Here is a 19,960-nt window from a genome sequence, read left to right on the forward strand (position 1 = left end):
CAGCTATACTTGGTCCTGCTAGATTTGAAGCCCCAGCACAAAACAGTTTATATTAACTATCAGTATGGTTAAGCGGAGACACAGTTGATGACGATGGAGAAAAATCAGTAATAAGCTAGAGTGCAGCTTTTAACTTCCTTATTTCCTTAGCACAAAATAGAGATAATCATAATTGCTTCCATCATCCTAATATCCACCTTGCAGGGTAGTGGTGGGAATACACTAGGATTATGAATGCCAATTGCCCGGAATATTCCCGACACAGATGACACTCCATAAATGGTAGCCATCATTATTTCAAAAATGTGTTAAATTGATGCCACTGTTAAGTTCTTGTGAAAAGGGGGCTAGGGATTTGCATGCAAGACTTACATTCAGATCTCTGAAGTATTCATTGTAATCTAAGGCATAACCCACCACAAATAAGTTTGGAATCTCAAAGCCAGCATCTGAGCAGAGAGAGAGAGGGAGAAAAAAAAAAAAAAGAAACATAATTTAAATAACATAAGTCTAGAGCCACCATATGCTATTGTTGGCACTTAACCAGTGGGGACCTTCCGTTAGGCAGAAGTACGAGAGAAAAGTGATAAGCAATGCATGGGACGAGCCCAACAGGACCTGGACCGGAGTGACGACTCAGGGAGACAAGACAAACAGGCAGACAGACAGTGAAAAATGACTGCACTCCTCATACACAGAGCTGAGAGCGGGCTCGGGCAGCCCAGTGGATAACAAGAAGTACGCATGAATCAGACATGTGGCCCTGTTGTTCCAAAGCAAGCAGTATCCAACGACACCATGCCAAAGGAAACACTTTGCGAAGCTTGAAGGGCAGTTCAAACAGGGTATTCCAATCCTGTAATATGTGAACAGGGGCACAGGCTGTTACAATAGGAAGCCATCCTCCCACTGTACTCAGTGTCCTCAGCTGGATTAAGGGCTATAAAGAAAACCTGGGAGACAAGATGAAAGGAAATGGGATGGTTCAGCTCGAGGAAGACAATGCTAAGGGTCATCCTAACGCTAGTCTTTGAGTCCACGATGCACATGATATTAATTAGCACTTTGTCTCCTGTGGAGGCAGAATGAGAGTAAGTGGATTTAAATGCAGGATGAGGTACTTAGGTTAAGCAAAGGATGAATATATTGAAAGAAAGATGATTTTCACTGGAAAGGACTCTTAAGGAACATACAATAGCTCTTCTCCTTCAGGTCTTGAGATGGAATAAATGTGCTACTGCCCAATGATTTTTCAAATTCTTTTCCAGTTTGGGGGAATCTCATGTTTGTTTGTTACAGTATTATAGATGAGAGATGTACTTGCTTACTTCTCTGAAACTGTACTTTGGTGTAGCCAGTGGACTTACAGCACAGAGAAAGTTCTCTCCGTGGTGACTGCTCAGCACCACTTTGATCCTTCTGACCAAGGATGCTTCACATGGAGAAGCCAACTGGTTCCTGCTCCCAGACAGTGCTAGAGACGAAGGACTTATTTTCTAAGGATTGCATTATGTGTCACTCTTAGGAAGCCCATTTGATCGCTCCAAACTGTAGGTTTCTTGAGAAAAATAATCAAAGCTAAGAAACCAGAGCAGAAGAAAAGGTGTCAGAGCATATACAAGGTGACCTTGAGCATAAAGGAAAAAGTCAATTATGAGAAAGGACCAAAAAGTACAAAGCCTCAGAAGAAAGACAGAATAGAAATCCTGAGTTAGCTAAAGAATATTAGCAAATCCTAGGAAAACTGGGTGGCAAGGATAATAATGACTTTCCAGAGAGTAAGACAGTCCCTACAGCAGGCACTGGCAACTCAGACTGGGAAAGTCAGTTCCAAAGGTTAAACCTTCAGAGCTGTCATGGAACAAAAGAACGCCGGATCAGTGGGACAGGAGAACAGCCAGGAATCAGACTGATGGATCTCTAGCTGGTAAATGGGTGTAGTTCCTACATTTATATTTGCAATTGCAGATGCTACTACCAGATGAAGTGCAAGAAGGAGAGTCATGATTGCAACCAGACTGCCTGGGCTCAACACGGACTCTACACTTACAGCTAGGGGATCTTGGCAAGCTCTTTAACCTGCTTGTGTTCAATTTCATCATCTGTAAAGTGGGCACAACCATAGCACCTAGTTTAGGGCAAGGTTGTGAGGGTTGAACGTGTTTATCTCTCTGTAGCTCTTAGCACAGAGTCAGGCACGTCATAACCTCCTGCTAGTGTTAGCGGCTGTTATTTTATTAATGTTGTTGCTGTAAGCGACACAAGAAATTTGAAACTAGCTGGATGTGTCTGAAGAGCATGTCTTTCTCCTTCAGTTGAAATCTTGTCTATGCAGTGTCTTACATGATTTCCCTAGAAGGTTTCTGTGTATTAACCTTGTCCAGTCTTAACTACATCCAGATTATCTTCCCCAAGCCAGTAGCTGGACAGGAACATGCTATTGGGTCTCTCTGTTCAGAACTGACGTTATCTAGATTTAATACATCCAGCCTAGGAATGAAACCTGCTTTTAGAATAAAGAACCACTAGTTCAGTGTCACTGGCTCGTTACCCATCCATAGCGCGCTCCTTGTTCTAATGTTTGTTCAGCTTGCTGATGAGAACTGTAGCCAAATTATCCCAGAGGCTTTAGTGCAAATGTAAGTTATAAAAACCAAGCTGAAGTCTGCCTATGCAAGTGAAAAAAAAAATCGCTTCTGGTGTTAGAATAATAAATAATCAAGCAGCTTGTTTATCCCTTCTGGCATGAGAAATATTCGTATCATGGGGAGCAGGTAAGAAAGAGCCTTAGATGAGGGAAGTCCTTGAGAACACACGTCTGAACTCAAGGGTGAGGATGGTATCTGGAGGTACTGCCTCTGCTAATTCTCTGTGTTCTTGAACTTCTGCTTGGAGGTGGGGGGTAGGGGTCTTGGATTACCCTGTCTGTGTGCTGAAATTCAGGCTTCCTGAAGGGCAGCATTACACATCATCTGCTCACAGTTCGTGAGATTGTAGGACCCCTCTCAACCCTCTCTGTGTCCAACTGATGGAGAAAGAGGCCAAGGGAGGAATCCTGAGCATCTGTGTCAGACTGGGGGAGGGGGTCAAGTCTCTTTCGACCCCCTGAAACCTATTTAGCTGAGTTCTTTGGAGTGAAGGTGCTATGGGAAACCTAAAAATAAAAACATCCAATGTACGCAACAGAGTTCCTGGGAGAGACGCCAATTAGAAAATGAACCCTGATGGTAGAGGGTTCTATCACTGGGGAGATGACGGCGTGTTTATGGCACCATCAAATCTTTACAGCTTCCGTTTCACATGGAATGCCGACAAATAGGAAACCAAAGATTCCTAAACACAAAACAGCACCACCAGCCAATAACCAACGGACAAGAAGCCAAACACACTTACAGTCAGGTCTAAAGCCATCACTTCTAGATGTTCTCTTCACCAACAAACTATCATTAAAAAAATAAAGCTTTAGTGATCCAGATAAAATGTCTGTGAATGGCAAATAGAATTGAGCATCATTAAAATATGTATTTGAAACATGATATTATTCTCCCCTGGAGCACTTGGGGCATCAGCACCGCCCTCTAATTTCTGCTCCTGCGGCACCACATCAGGGAGATTCTGGATGAAAGGAAGGGAGAGGGGCACGGGCCCTGGGGCTTAGCCAGCTGCTCCTGGAAACAGCTAATGGAGGCAGAGGAAAGAGGGGCTCAGACATACAGCAAAGCACGTCCTCTTCCCTTTCCTCTCTCTCAGGCTAGCAGTCCAATGGGCTGTTTGTTCAGTGTGGCCAAACCGTAACACCCCAGGGCAAAGGGTCTGCATTCTTTGGAGACAGCATCCTGTGTCAGCATCCCTCTTGGGCTGGCTTGGAAAGACAGAAACAAGGATGACGTGAATGCCTTACTCACCTGGCTACCTTAATCATGTTGGGCTTGTATTTCTCTATGCTACTGAGCAAAGCTTTCATGGTCCTCCCCATTCCGACAACATCCTTTGCAAAGAGGACAGACAAATTCAGTCAAATGCATTCGGGCTGCATTAAAAAGCTTTTTCATCCAGACAGATGATTCTATTCCTTATTAATAATGCATCGTAATTAGAATTGCTGTCAAATTGGAGTCAAAGCACGAGGCAGAGTTGGTTATATTTTTTAGACAGGTGCTTCTTTCTGGAAGCTGGGTTTGAGGGGATATATTGGTGCCTGTTTCCTCCTGGAATCTTTGAGCTGTGTTGAAAGGCTAAATTCAGCCTTTGGAGAGCATGTGGGGCTCTTCACTGAGTGCATTTGGACTCGTGCACGCACATTCAAGGACTAAATTTGGCCCCGAGGTTATGTAACACAATACAGCGCGCATGAATTTTCATGGACATGGGATGTATATCTGAATACCCTGAATGGATAAACGCCTCCCCCTCACTCTCCCCACTTAATAGAGGATTCTGTGGCTGGGAAGTGAGATGTGTCTGGACAGCAGCTGGTGACAGCCTGTGGGTTCAGAGGGTGCGAGGCTGCCGCGAGCTGAGGCTCGTCCCCGCTGACGAGCTGCCTCACAATGAGAGCAGAGTGGGCGGCCGAAATGTATTGTCCTTGGGACAGAAATCAGCTGTCAGGAGCTGATTATCAAAACAACAGGTCTGAATTTAGCCAGGGTTGGGCAATTCGTTTGGCTAGAGGGTCTCCTGCATGGGTTACGTCTGAGCCAGAAGAGCTGCAGATCCATGCGGTACACAGGCAACCGTAACAAAAGCTTGAAAACAGCTTCCCTGCATTTTCGCCAGCTGATAACAGGCGTGCTGCGCTATACGGCCCGCTCTTTCTTTCTCTCTCTCTCTTTTTAAAACTTTTAATTAATTTCTTTCGACTTTTTCCGGGGGGGGGGTGTCGGTAATTAGGTTTATTAATTTATTTTTCAAATGGAGGTGCTGGGGATTGAACCCAGGACCTCGTGCATGCCTAGCACTACCACTGAGTTATACCCTCCCTCCTTTTTTTTTTTAAACAGAAAAACAAATTAAATTAAATTCTTTTGGCGGGGGAGGGGTGATAGGTTTACTTGTCTTATTTATTTTTGGAGGAAGGACTAGGGGCTGAACCCAGGTGCTTAACCCGGGTGTATATTAAGCACGCGCTCTTCCGCTTGAGCTATGCCCTCCCGCAAGGCATTTTAAAATTGACTGTATTCATGATTTGGATGTTGAAGGGAGAATTGCTCCAAGTCATTAGAGGTCATTAGCAAGGACCCTGAATTAACGGTGAAGACAGTTCTAACCTTGGTTTTACTATGAAAAAAATTTTGGTTTACTCTTCTGTAAAAATGTCTGATTCAGAAATAGGTGTAAGAATTAATCTAGACATGTATGGCATTAGATATAAAACAGGATAGAGCACCATGCAACAATTACTGCAAAGCTATTCTTCTAAGTTATTTCAAGCTAGTAATTCTAGTTGACTCCTTTTCTATAAATTTGGAGAGCCCTGTACACAGTGGGAATTCAATAAGTCCTTGGCCAATTTGATAACAAATTCTGTATTTTGAAACTCACCATTAGATTCTTTCAACTTCCAAATATGGATAAAGTCAGCTTACCTCAACGAGGACATTCTGAAATTAAAAACAACAATTATTTGGAATCTGATGCAAATCCGGCTCATAAGATAAACACACATTTTGCTTACAGTTAGAATTTCACAATTAGCTTAGCTGTTCCTCCGCCATCCATCTAACCTGAATGCTTGGAGGTAATCTAGGACTTCCAGATTCATTTTAACAGTCTTTCTGGAATTACTTAGAGCTGCTATATTGGCATCTACATTCAGGTTAGGGGGAGGCTTATCTTTGACTCTTTATGTGTCTAAAGAGCTATCCATAAAGTCCTCCCACCTCCATCATTCTGGCAAGTGTCCCCACCCAGCGTTCTTTGGGACACAAAGCTTACTAAGAGCTTACGAGGTAAACAGACCAACATAGACAGCATCACTAATGGAGACAGAGCTGTATTCGGCTGGGACAGCCCTCCGCCAGTGTAGCTACCAGTCCCCAGGGATTCTATATTTACTCTTGCTTTTTTTTTTTTTTTAACTGGAGGTACTGGGGATTGAACCCAGGACTTATGCATGCTAAGCATGCACTCTACCACTGAGCCATACACACCCCACTGTATTTACTCTTGGATTTCAACTCTGAGGAAGGGGAGGAGCCTGGTTTATATTTTTAGTGGCCTGGTTATGCCCCTTCCTCTGTGCTTTCCAGGCATCCCTCCACTTCTCCTCTAGAACCACGGATTATGCTTCATCTTAACATTTTACTTTATTATTTTTTGAGGGGGGAGGTAATTAGGTTTATTTATTCATTATTTATTTACTTAATGGAGGTACTGGGGATAGAACCCAGGAACTCTACCAACTGAGCTATTAACTTCTTGAATGATACCTGTCTTCCCCACTAGACCGTAAACTCCATGAAGGTGGAATCATGCTCTTTTTGCTTATTATGTATTCCCAGTCCCTAGCATAAATACCTGCATATAGATGCTCAGTGACCATTTCTTGAATGAAGGAATAATAACTAATTACATGTATGAATGACTTAAAATCAACCAATTAAATGGATTAGTAGTCACATGTCAATACTGCCAAATTAAAATATCACCATGTTACTAAGCCATTCCCATGGGAAAAAATGGTTTGGATCTTCTTCTTAATGTAATGGCGACTTTCTTTAGATAACTTTTCATTTATCTCTATGATTCATATCATGATTTAAAAAGTCTGTCAAGTCTTACACCTTGGGTATCTTTTTTATGTCTAATGCAAAAGAGATTTAAGTAATGAAAATGTTAACCAACCAACCAAAGACTCTGTTAAATTTGCACCATGCTTCTTTATGTGTCAAACGCATTCTTAGGCAGAAATATCTTTCTGGAAGTGTTATTCTGACAGGTATAGTATTTTTATTCATTAAGTCCATAAAGAAACTTAATTTTATGATTAAAATATAATATTTTGTCCATTTTCAAAATAGGCCATGCCCACAGTATCCCCCGTGGATCACACTGACAGAGAAGTCCCCTTGGTATTCTGAACACATTTACTATGTTCTTAACCATCCAGCCATCACAGCTAGTTAGGATGTGCATTTTTAGTCTGAATGAGGCTTACCAACCATGCCTATTAACCAAGCGGAATACTGGGAGAACACTTGGTTAATTTAACGTGCTAGTTCACGATCTCTTTCTGTTTCAGCATTATAATGAAAAACCTTCTTAAAACTATTAGTCTGAATTCTTGCCTAATTAAATAAAGTGCACTGAACATAATTAAATCTGTTTTGAACAGAACCTTGCAAAACAAGAGTCATCCTTGAAAAGATTAGCTTCAACTAGAAGACATAGTGGTGGCTGGGGAGGGGGAATTGGATGTGGATGTGTACTAATCCAGAACTATAAGGTCTAAATTAACTAAACCTGTTTTTAAAATCAAGGCAATGCATACACATGTTTAAAACCAAATAGCAAAAATCTAAAGATTTTCTAGATGTTGAGGTGTTTCTAACTGTTAAAAATATTTTTAAATGCTTATATACCTTACAAGCAGCTCATACAACTTAATAAGAAAAAAACAAACAACCCAATCCAAAAATGGGCAAAGACCTAAAGAAGCAATTCTCCAAGGAAGAAATACAAATGACCAATAGGCACATGAAAAAATGCTCAATATCACTAATTATCAGAGAAATGCAAATCAAAACTACAGTGAGGTATCACCTCACACCAGTCAGAATGGCCATCATTCAAAAGTCCACAAATGATAAATACTGGAGAGGCTGTGGAGAAAAAAGAACCCTCCTACACTGCTGGTGGGAGTATACTTCGGTGCAGCCACTATGGAAAACAGTATGGAGATTAAAAGACTAGGAATAGACTTACCATATGACCCAAAAATCCTGCTCCTGGGCATATATCCAGAAGGAACCCCAATTCAAAATGACACCTGCACCCCAATGTTCATAGCAGCACTATTTACAGTAGCCAAGACACGGAAACAGCCTAAATGTCCATCAACAGATGACTGGATAAAGAAGAGGTGGTATATTTATACACTGGAATACTATTCAGCCATAAAGACCAACAACATAACGCCATTTGCAGCAACATGGATGCTCCTGGAGAATGTCATTCTAAGTGAAGTAAGCCAAAGAGAAAGAAAAATACCATATGAGATCGCTCATATGTGGAATTAAACAAAACAAAACAAAACAAAACAAAACAAAACATAAGTACAAAACAGAAACAGACTCATAGACATAGAATACAAACTTGTGGATGCCAAGGGACAGACTGGGATTTCAAAATGTAGAACAGATAAACAAGATTATACTGTGTAGCACAGGGAAATATATACAAGATCTTGTGGTAGCTCACAGCGAAAAAAATGTGACAATGAATATATGTATGTTCGTGTATACCTGAAAAATTGTGCTCTTCACTGGAATTTGACACAATGTTGTAAAATGATTGTAACTCAATAAAAAAATGTTAAAAAAACTAAAAAAAAAGACAAAAAAGAAACAACAAACAAAAAAATTATTATTTGGCGATTCTACTCCAGAGTATATTCCATACCAAAAGACATGTATAATAATAGTGTTTACAGAAACTATTTGTAATAGCCCCAAGTTGAAAGCAATTCAAATGGTCATCAATGGTAAATGGATAAATAAATCATGGAATATTTATACAAAAAAATAAAAAATAAAAATGCTTATATACCTTACATTAAAGTTATCATGACATTTTATATGCATAACCAAAATATTAGCACATCTAACTAAAGTGACAATAATTTATTTCATTTTATTTTTTTTCATATTTTCCCAGTTTTATCAATATATAACTGACATACACCACTAAGTCCATTTAAGGCATACAGCATGCTGGTTTGACTTAGATCCATGTTGTGAAATGATTACTGCAATGAGTTTAGTTAGCATCCATCATCTCATGTAGGAAAAAGAAAAAGAAAAAGATAAAGAAAAAGAAAAAGAAGAAAAAACTTTTTTTTCCTTGTGATGAGAACTCTTAGGATTTACTCTTTTAATAATTTTCATATATATAACTCAGTAGTGTTAACATTAGTTATCATGTGGTACATTATATCCCTGGAACATATTTGTCTGGTCACTGGAATTTTGTGCTTTTTGACCAGCTTCTTCCAGTTCCCTGGCCCCTCACTCCCTGCCTTTGTCAACCACCAATCTGATCTCTTTTTCTATGAGGTTGATTTTTGTTTTATTTTGTTTTAGATTCCACATATAGGTAAGATCACAAGTATCTGTTTTTCTCTGTCTGACTTATTTCACTTAACATGATGCCTTCAAGGTCCATCCATGTTGTTGAAAATGGCAGATTTCTTTATTTTTTTATGGCTTAATAAAGTCCATTGTATGTGTATACAACAGTTCTCTATTTGACAGTAATTTCTTGATATCATAGAAACCTAGTATGTATTTAAATTTCCCCAGTTGTCCTTCAAATGGCCTTTGCTGTAGCTGGTTTTTCCAATCTAAGACCATGCATTGGATCTTTAATTCTCTTTTCATTTAGAATAGTCTCTTTTTCTGTACTTCTGTTTCTCAAGTTAACAATTTTATACACTGTCTGTTTACTATATTACATAATAGATGAGACTTTAATTCTTTCACACTACCTCCCTTCTTTTCCCCATCCCCCAGTGCTACCTTGTTATGACTGTATCTTCTTGTACAGGCTACGTTTTTTTTTCCCACTACAGAGTCAAGTAGTATACTATAATATATTTCCTTTTAGAGCCCGTTTACTTTTCATGGAATTCCTAATTGTTTTTCCTACCATCTTCCAGTGTCTTATACAGCCATAACCCTTCTTTTTTCTGCTTTTTCTTTTTCTTTTTCTCCCCAGCAAGCTCTTCTTCCTTAAAAGCAGTATTATGAGAAAAATAATGCTTATTATTTTATTAATAATTTATTATTAATAGAATTATAAATTTTTATTGGTTAGTTATGGTTTAATTACATGTCTCAGGATTTTGGAGGATTAAGAAAGCTAAATGGGTTGCTAACATCTGTAAAAACACAGAACTTTCTGAGTTTCATATAACACTAAAAAAGTAAAATTATTTAGTAGGCTTATAAATGATGGGCAAGGGAATGCTAATATAGAAAAAGTGTACTGAAAGGGAATGATGCAGAAGCCTGGAGTTCTTTAGTGCATTATACAGAACAGTCATTACATAAATATTTATTTTCCTTTATAGAACATCAACTATGTTTTCAAACTCTTTCACTAGTAATATATGGATTTACTGTCTGGATTTTCAGTGGCCCATCTATTGTGTGAAAAGCTCACCTCCAACAAAAGCAATGTCTTCAGTACCTTCGGAAGACTGGCTTGGCCACGCAAAACAAGAAGTAGCCTGAGACTGGAGAGAAAGTGACTACTCCAACTTTGGAAGCACTTTCAGTACCTACTGTCTACGAGAACCACACTCTTTATACTTGAATGGGCCCAGATCAGCCCCACAAGCCAAGAGACAAAGACTGACCCATCTTTATATGATCAGTATGTAGCATGGAGACTGGCACGCTGCAGGTGTTCAAAAAAACAGTGCTTGTGGAACAAATCAATTCTGACCTCCTTTCTTTCTCTAGTTCATCATAGTTTGACACATGTGCTCCATTTTTCTCCTTAATGATGTACAATTCCTCCTTCACTGAGCTATAATTAATGTCTACTGCTTTTAATTTTGCATTAAGAAATCTAAAATTCCCATCTTTTTGAGTGGGCAACCTTGGGGAATTTTTTCGGAACACACTGTGCCTTCTTAAACACTTCCCATCTGATCACTCCCATCACCGAATCAGAGATGTTCGCCAGTTACTGTCTTAGTCACCTCATCACACCCAGCTCACTTCCTCCCAGAGGAAGTAGAATCTGCAGCCTGGGGGCTGCAGGCAAAATTCCTGTGGGGAATCTCCAGAGTGTGTTCCTTCTTTTCTGTGGCCTGATGGACCCTCATCCCATCGAGTTTCCTTAAGAAAAAGAGAAGGAAGAAAGAGAAGAAAAGAAAGGAGGAAAGAGTGATGCAAATCTAAATGATTTTCTTAAATAGGTTATTCCTCCTTTCAGTCTTTAAACATGCAAAATAGGGGCACACCACAGTCTAATCTTTGGTGATGCATTTTTGTGGCTGTGGACACGCTGAGCAGAGAGATGGCAGGGGTGATGATGAGCTGATCATGGATGCTGAGCATGAGTGGGAGTGAGGATGTAAACCCCACAGAGAAAGGCATGCAGTCCAGCATCTCACTTTATGTGACAATTCACAGAACCGCCAGAATCATCAGTCGGTGGGCATTTCCATGATTGTTCTCAGCTAGTCGGATGCAATAAAAAGGAATGATTTAAACAGTTCAGGCAGCCAAGGAGGAGATTTTGGCAGGTTCCAGTGCTCCACTCTGGCACGTGATTAGAAACTTATCTGGGGTGCGGGGTAGGGGGTGGGTGGCACGGCTCCTGAAATCTTGCTCTTAACCTGCACATCTGTGTTTTTCTGCTGCCGGATTTGGGCCTGTTTCCATGCATTTGGTTTTATTCCTCCCTTTCAGAGATTTTCTCTTGAACATGAATAAAATCGTCTTGCTTTAATGGCTACACACATTTTATGAAATGCCAGGATTAAATCAACTTTGAAAAAAATCAGCCAGAGAGCGCGCTGTGCAGACAGCTTAAACACACCGACCGTGTTTAACACTGTGAGCTGAGGGGGCCATTGCACTGAATCACTGAGCGCTCCTTTTATTCAACAGTCGTGACCTATTTAGAACCATGACTCAGCCAGCCTTTCTTGTGAGCTTTCTTCTTTTTGCTTTAAAAAAAAAAGAAGGAAGGGAGGGAGGGAGGAAGGAAAGAAAAGAAGAGAAAAGAAAAAAGGAAGAAAGGAAGAAAGAAAGAAAGAAATCTTGCACTTAGCTTGCACATCTGTGTTTTTCTGTTGCCGAATTTGGGACACTGGGCACTCCTGTCCCCTGCTCTGCTGTGTCCCCAATTCCGCTGTTCTTCCTCCCTCTTCTGTGCTGTTCCCAGACCTACTGGTCCCAAGTAAAACCTCACCCTCTCTTCTCTAAGGCAATTACAGTCCCAAGGCATCCTTCCTTCTTTGGATTTCCTTAAGCTCAAGGAAAAAGTCTTGAGTGGAAAGATCCCTAAAGTTCTCAGGATGCTGAGCAGAAGTATACAAGTTCACGGCCGAGTGAGAATTTAATGATAAAGGCAACTTCAATGGACATTGGTTGATTGAGAAATCGTGTGATTCCTCTATGAGAAGGGAGAAGTTCGATGACCCATAACAACCCTTCCAGTGTAGATATTTACCCAGTGCATGCTCCATCCAGTGCAGATGTTTATGGAAGTTTCAGACTGCCTCCTACCACCACTAAAAATAGGGCCCCCTAATTGTGGGGTGCCTTTTCTTTTTAAGTTTTTTCCCAGCTGGTGTACATTCTGCATGAAGGGAAGACTCCAGAGGGCCCCTGAAATTTGTTTTGAAAGATCTCTTGAATTCTTAATGGATAGATTTTCTTTCTGAAAGGCTGAAGAAGAGGTGAGCACAGCAGGGCATATGAATGCATTTATCTGTTTAGGGGAAAGAAAATTCCAGAAGATAAGTGAAGTTTTTTCTGCTTCTCCACTCTCAGGTGTGTGGCATCCACCGAGTCAGTCTCCCCTTGAATCTCTTGTGACACTGAAGCCCTTCTGCTTCTACAGAGAGAATGTCCCCTACTCTACACCACTCATCCGATCCCCACCCAAACCAGTGGGTTGACTGTCCTTTAACGTGACCTGGTGGGCTTCTGTTCATCCTTCTTCTGACATGTCCTCCCATTCCCCAAATTAATGAAGATATCTTTCTGATCTCCATCTAAGAGAAAGAGGAGCCTGCCCACTCGGCCACCAAATACCTATTCCGACCTGTCATAGATGAGGCACCGTGCACACATCACACGGACATGCTGGTAGGGGAAACAGGCGAATAAAAAACAGTCCACAGAGTAAACCCAGGAAATTGTGGAAAGGGCTTCAGTGGAAACAGGATGCTGGCAGATGAATGGAGAATGGGGTGGGGGTAGTGTGCAGGGGAGATGTGCTCCTTGCAGACAGAGTCAGGAAGGCCTCCCTGACATGGGAGACTAGGCTGAAATCTGAAGGATGGGAGGAAAGTAGATTCCAGGTAGAGGCCACGGCCTGCCCAAGGTCTTGGCAGGAAGGAGCTTAGCTGGGGTAGTTACAGCACTGGGAGGTGGGGGGAACGAATGGTGTGCAGTGAAGTTGGGAGGGAGGCATGACTGGGTCTCTTGGGTCTTTCAGGCTGTCACGAGGAGGCTGGACTGGCGTCTCAGAGCGCTGGCTTGGCAGGTAAAATACAGACATCCAGATACGTTTGAATTTCAGATAAAGAACAACTTTATAGCTTAAGTGTGCTCCAAATATTGCATGGGACATGCTTATACTAAAAAAAAAATGTATTCATTGTTCCTTTGAAATTCAAATTTAACTTGGCCTCCTGTTTTCCGTTTTGTCTTTTTTACTAAGTCTGACAACCTTAAGTGACAAGCCGCTGAAAGGTTTCAGCAGGCAAGTGACGTGATCCAGTTTGTATTTTAAGCAGATCCCTTTGACGGCTTCTTGGAGAGTGGTTTGGAGGGTGGCAGGAGTTGAGTGAAGGTGGGAGTTCAGGCAAAGGAGTTAGGCTATCACAGCACCCAGAAGACGGAGAGTGGTGGTCTCACCCTAGAAGACCAGTCTTCTCAAACTTTAATGTGCATGTGAATCATCCAGGGACCTTGTTAAAGTGAAGACTTAATTCAGCAGATCTGGGGTGGGACCCGAGATACTGCATTTCTAATAAGCCTCCAGGTGGTGCTGACTTTGCTGATTCCCAGACCAAAGGTCAGCGAACTGCAGCCCACTGGCCAAATTGGGCCCGCTGCCTGTTTTTGTAAATAAAGTTTTATTGAAACACAGTCATGTCCATGTGTTTCCATTTCATCTATGGCAGCTGGCTGCTTTCATCCTATGATGGCATAGTTAAGTATCTGTGTGTGGGCCACAAAACCTAAAAATATTTCCTGTCTGGCCCTTCCCTGGAAGGTTTATCTGACACCTGCCCTAGACCACACTTTGAGTAGCAAGCTCTAGACTTGCATGGTCACCATAGAGATGGAGAGATGAGGGCAGATTCCAGACGTATTTGAAAGCACAGAGTGTGGTCTACACTGGGGCATTAAGCACCCCCTTCTGATGGGAGCCCAGGCGCCCTGAGCTGCAGAATCTTAAGCTGTCGTGACAATTTAGAACCTGGCTAATCAACACTGATTCATCTTAAGAAATATTTACCCAAGAGGCCCAAGGGGTTCTACTTGGCACATGTTTGGATGTATATGGAAACGCACCTGTGCACCCATGGGGAGTGGAAAGGTACCACGTTATAGCACCTGCCAAGCTGGAAGAATCATTTTGTCGTGCTAGCAAAAAACTGAAGCTGACTCCGGCTGGGACTAACTGCTGGCTGGCTTTCCGTCTCTCCTGACTTCTACTTTCTCATGGGGGGGGGGGGGATGTGGTCCTTGCAGCAATTGTAGGAGGGGAGACTGAAGCACATCCTTGTCACCCCTTCTGCTCACCCACCCCTGTAAGAAACCACCCTTTGCTCAACCTCCCCTCTTTCTCAAGGGAATGGAGTTTCCAGTGCTCGCTTAAGAGGGAACACCACTTTAAAACAAAAGAGAAGATGATTTTAGAAGGCACAGGAGAAAGATCACACCTTTTCTGTGCAAATTTTTTTCTTGGCATTCCTTTGGGATTCCTTAAGAGTTGCCACTTTGACAGATTCCATGGTAAATGCACAAGGGATGATATTTCTCTTGTGGAATCAACTTATGAGGCAACGTTGTACAACAAAGTACTAAAATGACTCATTTAAAGACCACTCCAAGGTTGTTAAAAAGTTAGGAATTTCTGGAAATTGCTGTGAGCATTTTATCTTTCTAGGATGTTACTTTCTGCACGGATGTAATACATACATTAACATTGACAAGTTAATTCCAATTTCTGTGGGACGTAGTTTCTTACTAGATAGCAGTTTAATGCTTGGATGCTACTGTGCTGTCTTCGGAGGAGAGGACAGGGAAGTACGCGGTTTTGTAGTCAGTCCTTGTGGCTCTGTGGGGTTCCCGATGTTATTACACATATTTTTATTACACGTGGCTCCTCTTCGTTGTCCCCGTGGGGGAATTGCATAACAATAACAACCGCAAATATGAGAGATTAAGCTTGGGTAATAGATTGAGCCGTTTTACTTAGAAAGCTGGAGTTGTTCGTGGATAATCAATACGTGATACGTCAGCAGAGCTGAACAAAAACAAATTCCATGCTGCTTTCATTCACAGCAAAACTTGCATTTCAGGTCACATTTCCACAAAGACCATCTGCTTGATGAAACAGCTCTTCCTTCCAAGGCATGGATTTATGTTGGAATCCAAACAGTTTTCCACTTCATTATTCAGCACTGGCAGGCTTGGAACTCCGAGTTAACATGGGAGGTGTTGGCCTCATAATTTCATGGGCTCCATTCTTTTTAAAGAGGGGGAAAAAAGGCAGAGTGCTGAAAATGAAAAAAATCTCCAGCAATCCTTTTTTATTCCTGGCCTAAGTTGTAAACATTTCACCAAACCTGTTTAAATGACTGATTGATGTGCTTAGGCGCCGAGGCACTGATGAGAGGAAAAAGTAGGCAAATTAAGGATAAAGTTTCCCTTTCAGGAGGTACGTGAAAGGGTGAGTAGAAAAAAAAGAGAGAGGAGAGGAAAGCTAAGGGGTTTTGTAATACCAGGTTGTCTGAAACAAGATTGGAAGAAAGCTTGGAGAGGAAAGATTTGGTTCACATCATGTCTTGGAAACATGACAGAAGGAGTGTTTTATAAAAAGAGAAATCATTAAAAGGATTCACACATCCATTTGCATGAATTAGCAAACCCGGGAGAGTGTCCGAGACGGACTGCAGTGCCGACCTGAAATGAAAGTCACTGATTTCCCCACAGCATCAATGCCTGAGCACGGATGGCACAGTTACATTAACAAACCTTTCCAGCCAGTGTTGAAAGATCATCGCCTCCAATTATCTGCATCTCACCCATGGACTGGTCATTCTGAAAAATTAGAGACAATATTTTACTGTACAAGAAAACCTTTAAAGCATGTTTCCCTGTCTACCCAGCCAGCGGCTGGGCTGTGCCTTACAAATATAGCGCAAATAGCTGGTACAGATTCATGGTTGCCTATGGTTACCAAGAGCCACTCCCCTGCCCCTGTGCTTGAGACAAAGCATCCTCATGGCTGGCAGGACAGCCTGCATGGAGAGGGGGTGGGAGGAGTGGAGAGAGGGTGAGCAAAGCTAATATTGGAACAAAAAAACCATGGAAGGTGCCCAGACCTCTTTTGAGGCAGATGAAACTGGAGAAAACAGTCATGCTCCTGGACTTCCCTGGGGTGGGGGGGGGCTACGGGTGCCCGACGGTGGGCCGAGCATTGGTCAGTGGTGCCAATGAGCCCCAGTTCCAGCCCTGCAGTGGGGACCAATTAGACTGGTTTCCAGAGAGGTTAGAGTTCTCCTCGACTCCCTATCAGCGCTGGTCCAATCTCTCATCCGGCGTCGAGGGCAGTTCTGCCAAGCCACACACATACGGCTCAAGCACTATTACACTTAGCCCTTCAGACTTGGGTGGAGTTTCGGTAGTTCCAGGACCATGAGACCTAGAATCACGATTTGAAGACTTCATTCAAATCCTACTAGAGGTCATGCATGTTCCTTTTCACAATGTTTATGTAAGGGACATCATCCTGTCCCAACTAAACCACACACACACACGAAATGAACAAAATACGGATTGTTCCACATTATCACAATGGAATAACATGGGGGCAGACGAGAAACAGAGCAGGCAACTTGTTTTCTGGCCTCACTGCAGAGATGCATTAAAGGAATGGAAGCAGGTATCCTACAAGCAGTTGGCTTCATGACCAAGCAAGACTGCTGTGATGTTGCAGCCCCTTCCACCAAAGAGTAACCTAAGGGAGAAGACCCCAGTAGAGGGACCAGATGCACAATGTGCTGAACCAGGAAACATCCTCGGTTACTGCTGCGGACAGCTGTGGCTTTGGCCAGTTCAATGCTAATTCTGGCAGGAAGGCCCTGCCGCTTTCTGGGAGGAGTTCATTCCATATGGATCAGGTGGGGCCGGGCCTTCCCTGAATGAAGCTATATCCAGCCTCGAACTTTCCAGCTCCTTAAGCCAATTCATTCCCTTAAAGGAATTTTCTTGGGGTTGGTTTGTACAGGATTCTGTCACCACTGAGAGTCTTTATCCAGACCTAGAGTTACTTTGTCATAGCATCACTCACCTGGGAAGGGGAGAAAAAAACAACCACACAATCAATGTAACAGTTTGAACCAATGTTTTTTCCTTAATGCTCAGGAGGACAACAACAACAAAAATGACCTTAAAATGTTTCTGCTTCCACTCTGAAAGCATTCATTCCTTGTTGCAAAAGGAGTGGGGACAATGCTTGAAAGGGGCCCATAAGTTAAATAAGACCAATAATTTCCTACTTATGGGAACTGATCTCAAAAGGAGAAAATCAAAGACTATCCGGAATTCACTGATTGTTTGCTGGTTTTGTACAGGCGTGTATAATCATAGGTTCACAAGCAGGCATGTCAGTAGGTTCAGAACTTGTCAAAAATCCCAAAGGAGAAAATTCTCTCATCACTTCTACAGGTGCTGAGATAGAGGAGTTAATACAGGGAGAATTTCTGCATATTAGACTCAGATACGGTAACGGCAGCAGGAAAAAATAAAATTTCAGTGCCTCCAGAGGACGGGGGAATGCAGGATTGGATGCAACTCCTAAACCACAAAGTTTAATGTAACAAATGAGATTTATACTCTGCCAGATTGGAGTAAATTTCACAGTAATTCTATGATTATCTTCTCCATTCTATTGATTAAAAACAAAACACAATATATCAGAAAGCTGAAATCTATGCTCTAAGTCACACATATAGTGTGTTTTCAGGCAAGTCTTATTTCAGAAGATCTTACTTAGTCCAAGCTTATAACATATTTTAAATATTAGATTTGTCCTTAATTCATCTGGAACTTGTATCTTCCAAGTGTGTATATAGTCAATTGTCTTAATACCATCAATAGAGTTGTTTACTTTTTCCCTTACTGGTTTGAAATGTCATTTTTTTTATCATATCCTTCATTCTCATACATGAAGGTCAATTTCTACATACTTCTGTTTCACTAACCTAAAATGTCTATTTTAGCATCCAAGCCATACTGTTAAATTATTGTAGCTTTTTAGTATGTTTTAGTATGTGGTAGAAAAAGTCTTGCTGTTTTGTTCTTCTAAAAAATTGTCTTGGCTACTTTTGGACACTTATTCTCCTATCTGGTGGGTGGTTCTGAAGATCAAATGAACTGATAGAAGTAGAACATTTAGAACAGAGGCTGGCACATGCTACATACTCAGTAGGTGCTGGCTATGATTAATTTCTCCCCTTTCTTCCCACTCTTCCTTCCATCCCTCCCTCCTTCTTTCCTTCCCTCCCTCCTGGGAAATGATCACGGCTCAGTCCTCCCTGGTACACTGGAGTCAGGCACTCACCTGCTTTAATGGCTCCAGAAAACACATCTTTTGTCTTTTGCTGGGATGGAGAAGGGAACCTAGAGGTCCAGCTTCTCCATTCATGTGCTTCCCATCACCATGCTGCATCGAGCCTGTCCCTCCTTCACTCTACCTTCTGAGAACCTGGTGACTGACTTGTGGGCCTTTCGGAAAACCCATGGCAGACAATTCTTCTTCTCATTGAAATTTCCTTGTACAGACATTTAGATTTTAATTTGCTCTACTTTCGTGTGTCAATGCCCTTCCTTAGTCAGCTTTACCTGCTAAAAAACCCCTGACATCTCTTGCTGACTGAGGTCTTCTCCCTCTCCTCTTGTCCTTGTGGGTATATATACACACACCTTGTTTATTTCTTTACTGTCTTTCACTGGGGTTTCAGGAAAGAACGGAGTTAACTGAATGCATCCAATTTGCTGTGTTTAACCATGACATTTTTCTAGTGGTTCAAAAACATCCTTACATTTCTAGGTTGCTATGCCTTTTTTTTTTTTTTAACGTCATTGAGTTTGATTTGATGACATTTTATTTGGAATTGTTCATCTGATCTTCATAAGTAAGACTGACCTATAGTTTTCCATTCTTTTGCTACCTTTGGGAATTTTTAAAGCAAGTTCTACAAGCCTCACATAATGAGTTGGGTGGTTCTTTGTCTTTTTTCTATGTTAGAAAAGTCTGTATATGAATGAATTTATCTGTTTTGCTAAGGTTGAGTAGAGCTCAAAATAGATACTATTTAATCCCCAATTTACAAATGAGGAACCAGAGGCAGTAAGAGTTTGAATAACTTACTTGCCCGAAGAGGCTCTAAGTAAGTGAAGGAATCCAGTTCAATTCTAGAAGTGCTTGGCTTGACGTTATTCTTATGTTAACTGCCTCCCTCCCCCACAATATTCCTAGAAGGTAGAAGTAATAGTATATCTTTGAGTGTAACATGGAGAAGAATTGGATCCTGGTTGTACTAACGAAATAAAATACATACGCTGAAATGGCTAGGAGAAGTCCACATCTTGGTAGAAATGTTGGTAGCGGTTGTGTGGATTTACTTAAGTAGCAAAGGAAATCTCTGACATGTGGTCCAGGCATCCTGGGGAAGAAATATTTTGGAAATTACTAGTTTAGGTGATCTGATCTCCGGGTACAAAAAAGATCACACCCAAACAGCCCAGGAGGTGTGGTG

At 41.6% G+C, this 19,960-nt stretch overlaps 1 protein-coding gene across 2 annotated transcripts in view; it reads right to left on the reverse strand.

Annotated features, from left to right (window-relative positions):
* Nucleotides 1-19,960, reverse strand: part of PRTFDC1 (phosphoribosyl transferase domain containing 1) — an 82,612-nt gene that overhangs the window by 2,149 nt on the left and 60,503 nt on the right. The window contains exons 4-8 of one of the 2 annotated variants that reach the window (XM_031444676.2): nt 16,173-16,238; nt 5,586-5,600; nt 3,906-3,988; nt 3,394-3,440; nt 373-449 (exon numbers count right to left, since the gene is read on the reverse strand). In XM_031444676.2, coding sequence (XP_031300536.1) covers nt 373-449; nt 3,394-3,440; nt 3,906-3,988; nt 5,586-5,600; nt 16,173-16,238 — 288 coding nt within the window. Of the gene's footprint in view, nt 1-372; nt 450-3,393; nt 3,441-3,905; nt 3,989-5,585; nt 5,601-10,380; nt 10,399-16,172; nt 16,239-19,960 lie in introns of both variants that reach the window. The other variant, XM_010981958.3, reaches the window with a different exon arrangement.

Source organism: Camelus dromedarius, chromosome 26 (assembly GCF_036321535.1).
Source record: "Camelus dromedarius isolate mCamDro1 chromosome 26, mCamDro1.pat, whole genome shotgun sequence".
NCBI classification, from domain to species: domain Eukaryota; kingdom Metazoa; phylum Chordata; class Mammalia; order Artiodactyla; family Camelidae; genus Camelus; species Camelus dromedarius.